We start from the raw sequence: 11,439 nt of genomic DNA, 5'->3' as shown, positions 1-11,439 counted from the left end.
ATCGGGCAACCATCGGGTAGCCATCGAACCTTAGTAACCATACATATCGGGCAAGCATCGGGTGGCCATCGGACCTCACCCCTAACCTTGAAACTCAACAACTATCGTTCCTGCATCGGGCCTCTATTGGACACTATCGGACATTTAGAAAAAAAAACTCAAGGAACCCAAAAAAATGCAGATTTTCACAGACCACGATTTTCACCCAAAAAACAGCAAAAAATACCAACAAACTACAAATCCAACATCTAAAGAGCATTCTAAATCATAAAAACAACCAACAACAACAAGAATCAAAGAAAATCACTTACCCATGTGTATCTTTCTTGCAAGATTTTAGAGAGAAAGGTATGGGATTTTGTTATGAGAGGAGTATTTTTGGTATTAAATGAAAGATGAGCATTTGTATCATATGGTAATTAACTTTGGTTCAAATTTTAATTATTAAGCTAATGTAAGCATGATTTATCAAATTTCCCAATAGAAAAAGCTAATTGTACATTAATTTATCTACAATAATACCATTAAAAAATAATAAACAAAATTTTCATTACCAAATATGTAAATTACAATATCTCTCGAGTGTTTTGTCACAAATACAAATTATCTAGGATAATTAACAAAAAACCTTGTTTAGCACAAGTATTCTCTCTACTCAACTTCTATCTCTCATACAGAGTTAAAGTAATAATTTTTTTAAAAAGAAAAAAGAAACATAAAATTATATTACTTTTGTCACCACCATTGCTACAAACAAAATCATGTAAAATCCAATAAATAATAAAATGGATTTCCTATAACTTTTTCACCTTTCATTTTACCAAAACTGTCAGCCATTGGAATGCATTCTTTGGTTGATTCAAATCCTTGTTTGATTGCCAGAGTAAGAGAACTCAGGCCCTGATGGAGTGAAAAGTGTAGTGTTCGAAATCATCATTCTACAATGGCAGCCGTCGTCGTAGTAGTAGTACTCCTCTTTTCCATCAAAGACTCCAAAAAAGCTGAACACAATTTAGTGAGGGGTGGGAGATTATGAGATGATCCACTAAATATAGTCTCCCATGGTCTCTCTGACGGTCCTGACGGGGCCAACAACTCATTGTTGCTCTTCAACTCGAACTCAGGTAGCTCCCCATACAGAGATGCATATCCAAGTTGCCCTACTACCAAAAAAACATCAACTTTTAGTAAAAGCATGTGCAGCAATATTTATAATGCTTTGAACTTTTGTAATATATCCAAAAAGTCAGTGAAATTTGTACTTTCAAGTTTCAACTGTACGAACAAGATGCATGAACAATGCTGAAGATATGAAAGAATCACTAAAATATGACGTTACATGACTGTCTAATATAGGTGTCAAAGTAGCAAATTGAAGGAATCCTCACCTGTTTCCTCAACGGTAGCAAGATTTTGTTGCCCGGTTAGGCTAAGTTCTTGTGTTTCGCTACTACGCGGGTCAAAGACAACAAATTCATGATCACCATCTACGTAGACAAGCAATTCTTGAGATGGCTTGCCATTAAATATATTATTTTGGAATGAAGTTTGATTTCCTTGAATAAAAGCAAGTCCTCCACCCTTGGCCTGCAATATCAAAAGATATATTACCAATCTTCACCAAGCCACACTATGCTTAGCAGCTCAATGCATGGTTTCAGAGGTACATAGTAAACTAAATATTCCGAAACACACAATGGTATGCCATAATATCTCCAAATTTGGCCAAACACTACAGGACACTGCAAATAAAATTCCTTTTACAATGCAGTATAAGACTAGAAGAAACAGCCAAGTATTAAGGTTGAGAAAAGTGAAATAAGATGACAACAATACCTTCCTTACAGACCAAGTAGCTACAGGAACAGGATCTGTCACGCTGAATAATAAGATTACCCCATCTCTTCCTTGAAGTGCTGTCTCATTTGATCCCAAGCCCGTAGATGATTTAAGAAGAACAAGAACTGCAAACATTGATAAATCAAGTGCACAGGCTAGATCTGCCAAAAAAAAACACCAATATTAAGTAGCACACACAATACATGTATATAACTCGCTTCGGAGGCCCAAGTTCGAAACTGAGACTCCTCGTCTAACCCTATTATCACTGGAGAGCAGAAAACTATAGCAATTATTATGTAGTTTGAGAGTAAAAAGAATTAAAGAACAGAGAAAAAGAGATAATAACTGTATCTGTACCTTCTACTTGAAGCTTGTATGACCACGATACAGAGAGTTTTGACATATTACATACCGACAGCTGTGGTTTTGAACCTTGGGACACAGCTACAAGATAGTCAGACTTTCCAGCAAAGGATAGAAACGTAATTGGCTGCAAATACAGACACGAGTGATGAAAATAAGCTTACAAGATAATTGCATAAAATAGATAGTACGCATATGTGCATGCATAGACAAACACACACACAGCAAACAACAAACAAAAAATGTGGTGGTAGAAAATTTTGCAAGCATGCCCCAAATCTCCGTCCTTCCATTAATCAAATAGCAAAGAGAGTGAAATCAACATTTTTACCGTTTGAATTTCTCCGAGTACAGCAACAAGGACATTGTTTTCAGGATCCCATAATGTGATAACAGTTTCTGCCGCAACAGCCAAAACAGAGCCATCAGCAGAAAACGCAGCAGCTGTCATTGGCTTTTTTCTGCAATTGATCAAATAAAGAGTTTAAACTAAATTGACCATTTTATGCAAAACCCAAAAAACCAAAGACCAAGTTTAAAAAAGAAAGGCATAATATGTCTAAATATCTTTCACATATTGATAATGCAAAGTAATAAACAAAGGTTGACTGACAATAAACAAAGTGATAGAACTGGGCATATTTTTCAATAAATACTTCAGTCTGCAATAAATGGACACAATAGCAGAATTAACAATAAAATAAGGTATGTAAAAAAAAAGCAGGAGCATACTTGTAGGAACCCACGGAATGGCACATCCAACCAGAATTTTTTACTGTCTCACGATTCTTCTGAATCTCATCATGAGAAACCCATATCTGCAACATCACAAAACAAAATCGTATCATGCGAGAAGGATCTCAGTAATAAAAATATAATATTTCAAAACATACCTTGAAGTCACCACCATTCGATGTGCTAACAGCCATTCGGCGACTAGGATGGAAAGCAACCGAAGAAATACCAGCATCCCTATAAAACAAGATGGGCATATTTTTTACATTTAAGAAATTAAACATCTATATTGAAATGTACTTTTCATATTTGATACATTCAGAATCATAAAGTCGAACCACGTACGAACCTGTGAGGTTCATAAACGATTGTTGACAAGCTAAAGTTTTTATTCAATGTATCAGATTCCCAAAACTTAAGACAAACAAGACTCCCAATTCCATCTTCAGGAAGCTTAACATCAGAAGTACACATTGTAGAGCCATCTTTGGAAAGAGCTATTTGAGTCACTCCCATCTGCAACCCAAAAATATCAAGAAATGGTTAGTGTAAATAAATAAATGATAATATGACTAGAAAGGCAATTAGGTAAATCACTATACACAGTAGCATAACATATGAACAAATCCTTTTTCAAAATGAAAGACAGTGCAAATGAACAGCTTACGGTCACTTCATCTCCAGGTTGATGGTTTCTCTCACAGACTTGAATCTGAAATAAATCAAATCTGAACAATTAGTCTAGTACATTGCCTGCGATTGACAAGTAATCATATATAAAGCATCTAAATTTCCTGGAAATAATAATGAACCAAATGCTATTATCCATAAACGATCTTTTGTTTCTTTGTTTTAATTTAAAAGAAATGATATAAAATAAAGGCTCAGAAACAGATTGGGGTTATAAGTGAGGCATCCTAACTGTTACAAAACATAAAAAACGATGATCTGAGTATCCTTAAGGATAATTGACTTTAATTAACCGAAACATCACACAAAAATAGATTGGGCTCACCTCAGAAACTTCCCGGTCTTCAAGCAAGCTGTACAATTGAACGCAATAGTTCTCTGCTCTTAATGCAATTAATCCAGCAGAGCAATCAAATGCAAACTTGCTATATAAACCCTCATTTATCTCAGGATGTGAGACGGGAAGCTGGAAAACACAAAAGACACAACTTCTAAGCTTAATATCATATTAAGTTGCCAACAATAACTTCAAAGAAAAATGAAATATAAAAAAGTAAAAGCATAAACAAGCCATGCACTTGATGAGAAGAAACAAACGTTTAAATAAAAGTTAAGCTCAATTATGCACTTCTAATATAGAAGGCAAGGCACTCCCATATATCCTTAGCTAATATATATATATATATATTTAACATTGAAATTCTCCATTGGATAAACAACAAATTAAAACAAAGGCAGATGTTGTCATCTCAGTCACAATAAACCAATGGGTTCATTGGCAGAACAAAAACTTTTCCTACAATAAAAGCCTATTACTAAGCAATCCATCATCATCTCCTTCAGCAGATTGCAGAGCTTCTAGTAAACTTTCATCTTGTGCCAGGGCGTGGTTGAAGTGTTCTAATTCGTTAATGATATAACTAACCCATAAACTAAAAGCCCGTCCAATTAAGGCTACCATAATGAGACAGTGATTACTTTCACAATGGTTTATTTTCTTTTAGTTAGATGGAAAATCCCTAGTCATCAGCCTCATTCTTTGATAATATGACAACTTCAATTTGTATACCTGAGCATCGTGGTCTAACAAGAAATTGGCTACATACAAAATTGTTTCTAGAAGTTACTATTTCTGTGCCTTCCAAAAATCAATTCATTAAATATCTGTTTAAACACCAAGAACACTACATTAAAGTTGAAGTAAATTAATAAAAGAATATAAGGCCAAGCACAATCTGAAATGTTCATGGAATTAAAACTTGATAATTGAAACCAACCTTGATCCCCGATATAGACTTCAAGATTTCCATTGAAGGCATTTTCAATATATGAATGTGATTATCTGCACAAGATATCTACAAAACCTTATATTAGTTTAGTATTGCCCTTACATATAGCAGAATTTTATAATTCAATTTACTAGGAATTTCCTTACAGATGAAAGTGAAGGATCTGGAGAATCTGTGAAATACAGAAGCGGAGATCCAATCCTTGGTAAAAATTTCTTTTTCCCTGTTTCTAGCTGCCAGACAGTAAGTACACCTTCCCTACCACCTAAATAATGGAAGTGTACAGAAACAAGATATTATACAACTACGTAAAAAAGCAACCCCGTAATGAAATTGATTTTGAAATATAGTGCATAACGCTAAGCTAATTTTTACATACTATTACTTAGCAGTCATCTTAGTAAGATTTGGTTACCTGAATATAAATAGGATCCATCGGCCGAGAACGACAAGACATTAACTCCAGAAGGGTGCCAATGCCATGTGGAGCAAGAATCAGCTTCATCATCTCCTCTCACACCAGGTCTTTCTTCCTCATTATTGATCAATTTTTCATTTACAAGTTTGTTACTAGTACGAAATGTTTGACTACCAAAACTCCTCCAGATTAAAATCCTTCCACTTTTATCACCTGCAGCTACAATTCTCTCTGTTGGATGGAATGCCACAACTGTCAAGCTCTTTGTATGATGCAAGCTAATCTTTTTAGCTACAGCACGCTCAGAATCTGACTTGGGGACTTTCCATATATGAATTGTGCGCTTGTTACAAATCCCAAAATAACTTCCCGATGGACTAATTGTAAGAAACTCTGGCTGGGGAGTCTGTCCAATCAAAACAACATATCTTCAATCATTTTAAACTAAGTAAATAGAGATTAAAAGAAAATTGCTGAAGTTCAAGACTAAAAAATTTGATGTAACCCTTTCAAATGGGTTACCAGATCCATTATACATACATACAATTAGATGAACAGTCACCTTGACTTAAAGTCCTCCATTTTTTTTATTATGATAAATGGTCTGAATCATTTGATCTTTGTAGTAAAAGTACAGGATCCACACATAATCTTGTTGATTAACATTCTATGTATTTTATTAGTAGCTAAAAAGCCAATGAAAACAAGTGCTTGTATGCAAATTTATCTTATTGAAAGAACCAGCTACTAAATCTAACAAAACCAAAATTTCAACTACAGGGCACATCAAACCCCACCATTTTTTCTTTAAGAAAACTTGAGTCAGTGTAAAATCTACAGATAAATGCAAACTAGAAATAGAGCAGAAAGAAGTTAAAAGTAATACCTCTCTCAAAATAACTCCACCCGCCATACGAGATTTGGTCAAGTTAAATTTTTTAATCTGTCCACGCAAAGCTTTTACATTCTTTTCTTGCACTTTAGTATTCTCAACAGATACATATGCAAAAAGATGAGGCTCATTTTCCTTGTCTTTATCGGATTGGACTAACAAAGATGGAATAACCTGTAAAATCACAAACTCAATTCAACATTCACAAAAATCATGATGAACAACCAAAACCCACATTCGAAAACTTTCCAATCAATTTCCCTCCCTCCTCATTTCCTCCAAACCAAACAAACAACGAAACTAAAACTCAAACCAGCTTACCATTGAGTAAATAGGCATTTTAACTTCAACAGTCTTCATCAACTCCGGCACCGAAAAATCCCAATAACGAATGGTTCCATCAAGCGAGGCAGTCCAGCAAAAGCACAGAACTTTGCTGGCCGGGCTCGAAGCCGGAACCACTACGACGGACGTCACCGCCGCCGTGTGGCCCTCCAACGAAGAAATCTAATAAACCCAGAAATTAAACCAACAAAATTCATCAATTCACGAAAACTAAGGAAAAACTCTGTGCTATAATTGAAAAAATAAATAAATAAAAACCTGCAAGCCAGTAGAGGTGCTGAAGATGGAGACGGTGGGTCCAGTGCAGACTAAGAGACGTTTAGCGTCATTGGAGAATGCCGGTGGCGCCGAAACGAAGCTCTTACCGCCTCTGATCATGGCGGAGAGTGTTGGGGATGATTCAGAGACTGGCTATACGTTCTGGGTTGAGTTTGCAGTACCTTCGCTGAGTTTGGCCGAAGCCCTAAACCTCCTATTATTATTTTTCTTTTATTTTATTTTAATAAAATAATGATAAACCCCTAAACCCCCCAAAATCCCATTTTTCATATGGGCTGGGCTTAGGCCCACCGAAGAGTAGCTAGGAGGGCCTAAAACATAGAGATCCATGGAGATGAGATTAGAAATATGTGGAAATTAGATAGTATATGACTTTTTTTGCCATCTAAGAGAATTTTCAATTGTTAATATTTCTATGATTTTTTTCTTAAATTTTAAAATATATGATATTTATTTTTTATATAAATAGTTAAGATATGAAATATGTCATATTTTTTTTATCAGATTTAAGGAAAGTTCATGATTTAAAAAAACTATACTAGTTATTGATTTTTTAAAGTTAATTTTCTTAAAGTTTAATCAATAAGAATGCTATATTTTTATATATTAAATATTAAAATCTCATATTTTTAAAAAATATCTTATTATAAATAGTGAATTTTTAAAATATATATAGGAAAAATACCTTCTTTTTCGGATGTATAGGAATTTCATTTTCATTTTGTTTTAATGGGAAAATAGTTGAATAGAAAAAAAAATATTGAACTTTTTTTATGTTTTTAAATTATGTTAGAAATCCATTGCTTAAATTTATACCCATAATAGTTTAGGCCTGATTGCAAAAATACTACCTGGTCAGACTTTTTGTGGTAATGATACTTTTATAGGGATATTTTAGAAAAATGACATTTCTCCAACTCACATTATCCGGTGCAATGTATTAAGTTTTTTATTTGCAAGGGGTGTTTGCAATGCTGGCAATGCAGTTTTTTGCCAATTTATGGACCGCACCGCATATGCAGTTCGAGCTACTTTCCAAATCGCAACCTGTACCGCATAGACCTCAAATAACACCGTAAAAATATGGTGCGATGTGGGTGGTTATATCTATTGTCAAATAATTTAATAATTAAATATTATAATTAATAAAGATTCATAATAAACCTTATAATTAAAGAATGTTTAACAAAACAAGAAATATACAACAAACTAATAAACTTTTAACAAAATAATAAAAATACAACAAACTAATAACAGATAAAAAATGTGATATAGAAGTAAATATTTTGATTAAAAAATAATATATTTAGGTTGAAATAGAATATGTGTTAACATTCTATATGAAACGTAATAGCTTTTCTATATATTATATTATATTATATAAATATATATGTATTAAGTTTAAATATAGTAAAATTGAAAGAAAAAATATATAAAAAAAATTAATATTTATAAGGATGCATGCACCACATTTATTAAATTCAAAACAATTATCTGCACCGCATCGCGTGATTTAGCAAAAATGCAAACTTCAACTACATCACGAAATATTTCAAATCGCAAATTATGGTGCGACGTGATTCGTTTGATGACAAACCCTACTTGCAATGATTTTTAATTTTCAATGTATTATTTGAGATTATTTTTATGGACTAATTTTTATTTGCATTTATATAAATATTTAATTATTTGGAGATTACTTTTTATTTGTATTAACATATATATTGTGGAGTCTGCTAGTATTAACAATTATGACTTACAGGTCGATAATATATGATCTCAATTCTCAAATTTTAGAAGAAATCAAATTTGTTGATATTTAAAAATTAAGAAAAGATTTACATGATTTTGTTTTTTCATTTATTTCTACAATTTTTTTTTCAAAAATAGCTTTATTATTATTGAGAATAAAGAAAATAAATAATAAGAATTTGAAGGATTTATTACAACCAACAAAACTTATTATCCAGTAAAAAAACATGCAAAGAAATAAGAAACTCAAAAAATCAAATATGCTCAGTATATATATTTAGTAATATATTTTTGTATCAAAATAAGAACCATATAATTTTTTATAAATAAAATGGTAAAAAATTGTATTTTTACAAATTAAAAATCGTTTTAAGAATTTTTTTTCAGGACAAAACGTTTTAAGAAATTTTCAAGACAATAAAACATATAAATAAATAAATAAAAGAATAACTATTTTTGAAAAATCTCAAACTTTTCAAGTTATAAAAGTCAAGTAATATTGTGACAAATGTGTGACCAGTTTTTTTTTTTAATTACTTACATTTTAAATTATTATAAAAATTTGAATAAAGTAATTGAATCTCAAAAATTAATTTTATAAAAAAAATGTAAATGTAATAAAAAAAAGTAAAAAATTTCCGACCTGCCGGATTCGAACCAGCGACCTAAGGATTTCTATAAGGTTTCCCCACTACAGTCCTCCGCTCTGCCAACTGAGCTAAGGTCGGTTCTTGTTATACAGCTGACAAAGCATTTATATAATCTATTTTGAGTAATAGTTTTGGCATTTATTTATTTATTTTTTGAAGATAATATTTTATAACATTATGAGATGAATGGACTAAGGTGCAACCTAATTTTTGACATAATATCATGAATAATACTAATACATATTGATAAATTATTTTTAAAAATAAATAAACAATTGACATTAGATTAATTGTTAATTAGTTATGATATTAAGCATTTTCCTAATTAAGATGGTTGGTACAATTACTTTTTTTATTATAGCACTGCTAGGCACCACAAGATGTCCAACAATATTTGAGATTGTATTTTATGAGCGATTAATTTTAATTATTTTAATATTTAAATAATACTACATGAGCCAAAATTTAAACTAAATCATTCATAATATGTTAATTTAATTAGTGTTTAGCTTTATATGGTGTCTTATAGCATTATTTATTATTTTTAGTTTTTATTTAAAAACCAAATGTTATTTGTGAAGTGGATAAAAAAGAAAACATACCTACCATACATGCAAAATTAGATTATTATTGATGAAAATTGGTTAAAAAATAAATATTTTAGGGCCTCAATATTTAACATTTTATAAGTACAAGAGCCAAGAAGTTACTTATTTTTAGATTAATACCACTACATGCAACCAGAGAGCATTGAAACCATTTGTGATCTAATACTTTTGTACTTTAAAATTGAATTAGAAAGATTATGAGATTTAAGTTTGGTTTTCTAATTATAGTCCAAAACATTTTAAATGGTAAAACTCATCGGTAAATTACTAATATTCTCATAGAAAATAATTGGGTTATACAGTGGAACTTCTAGTCCTATACCTAATTTCAACTTTTGAGTTACTTGTTAATGAAGCAAATGTTCAACAATGTATAGTATGTTGTGATTTTGAGTTCTTTTAACCATGGTTGGGATTGTAATTGATCATCAGGGTTCTGTGCTTGTAATCCAAACACAGATTATCATTCCTCAATGAGACGGCGATTCGAGAATCCAATTCGCGCAAAGATTGACAGTAATATCTGATGAACTCTTTTAAGGTAAAATTGGTAACTTTTCTTTGCCCAAACTCTATACTTTTGAGCTTTTTTAATTAAGTCTATCAAAGAAAGCTGCAATGTATTGGTGATTATATCAATGAGATGAAGAACAGAACAGAACAGTGTGTCTCATTAGGTATATATTGCAGCCATGGTAGAGGTTAGTGAGGCATAGCCAAGGGTAAAAACCTCTAAACATATTTCTTGTGACTGAATTTTTTGGCTTTAATGTGTTTAAATTCTTTGAAGCAACTAGTTCAATGAAATCTATCTAAGGTATTGATACGAACCACGCCAACAAGTGTGACGAAACCCGACACCAAATATGGAACAGCCACCAAGAACACACGAGATTGGAATGGAACCGCGACCCAATGCTTAGCCAAGCACGAACCTTGGTATGAGGAAGACGCCACAAACGGGGATGGAATCCGTTTGATAAGTCAGGATGAACGCCACAAGGAATCTCCTTGATAAGTTCAAAAGTTTCTTCAAGAACTCAAGAAGAAATAAACTCACAATTTCATTCAACATAATCTGATTTTTCCAAATGTTTTCAAGGCATTATATAGCCGAAAATTACATCAAGACAAGCCCCTTTGTCTTCCTAAAAACCGAAAAATTAAAGACAACCTTTTGTCTTCCTAATGAAAACCGAAATTAAAGACAAATCTTTTGTCTTCCTAATAAAAACCGAAAAATAAAGAAAAATGACTCTTGGACTCACACAAATCAAGTGTTTTGACTTTTCACAAAATAAACAAAGACTAAATAAAAATATAAGATGACAAAATACAATAAGACTCATCAAGCTCCTAAACTGAGGCTTTTGGCTCGCGCCCTCGTCACCAGGCCAACTGGAACTAGACTTGGATCTTTAGTCTTGGTGTCCTCATCAGGTATATTCTGATTAAATTAGTACCTTTTTGTTAACTTGCAATGATGTTTAATTTTTATGCCAATAGGGTATTATTGGGGTGTGGAAAAGGTGTAACAGCAGCTTGGCATACACAAAAACAGTCACCAATAGTAACG

The 11,439-nt window shown here is 32.2% G+C and overlaps 1 protein-coding gene and 1 non-coding gene across 3 annotated transcripts; both read right to left on the bottom strand.

Annotated features, from left to right (window-relative positions):
• Positions 1 to 524: 524 nt before the first annotated feature.
• LOC133783156 (uncharacterized) lies at positions 525 to 7,054 on the bottom strand. Of its 2 annotated transcripts, none has more exons than XM_062222700.1 (16): positions 6,833 to 7,054; positions 6,551 to 6,736; positions 6,224 to 6,403; positions 5,335 to 5,743; positions 5,066 to 5,184; positions 4,908 to 4,985; positions 3,956 to 4,096; positions 3,608 to 3,652; positions 3,290 to 3,456; positions 3,099 to 3,177; positions 2,938 to 3,023; positions 2,537 to 2,666; positions 2,200 to 2,332; positions 1,837 to 2,000; positions 1,389 to 1,587; positions 525 to 1,163 (listed from the first exon to the last, which is right to left on the bottom strand). In XM_062222700.1, the coding sequence occupies exons 1-16, from the start codon at positions 6,950 to 6,952 to the stop codon at positions 934 to 936; spliced, it is 2,466 nt and encodes an 821-aa protein (XP_062078684.1). In that variant the 5' UTR covers positions 6,953 to 7,054; the 3' UTR covers positions 525 to 933. The 2 variants fall into 2 exon arrangements, with proteins under 2 accessions (XP_062078684.1, XP_062078686.1); XM_062222702.1 differs by having other exon boundaries at positions 525 to 1,160.
• A 2,188-nt stretch (positions 7,055 to 9,242) lies between these two features.
• On the bottom strand, positions 9,243 to 9,333 carry TRNAY-GUA (transfer RNA tyrosine (anticodon GUA)). Its single transcript is given in 2 exon segments — positions 9,243 to 9,278; positions 9,297 to 9,333. It is a non-coding gene; the product is annotated as a tRNA-Tyr (tRNA).
• Positions 9,334 to 11,439: the final 2,106 nt, after the last annotated feature.

This window comes from Humulus lupulus, chromosome 6, assembly GCF_963169125.1.
Source record: "Humulus lupulus chromosome 6, drHumLupu1.1, whole genome shotgun sequence".
NCBI lineage: Eukaryota > Viridiplantae > Streptophyta > Magnoliopsida > Rosales > Cannabaceae > Humulus > Humulus lupulus.
This window is presented reverse-complemented; position numbering and strand designations above follow the sequence as displayed.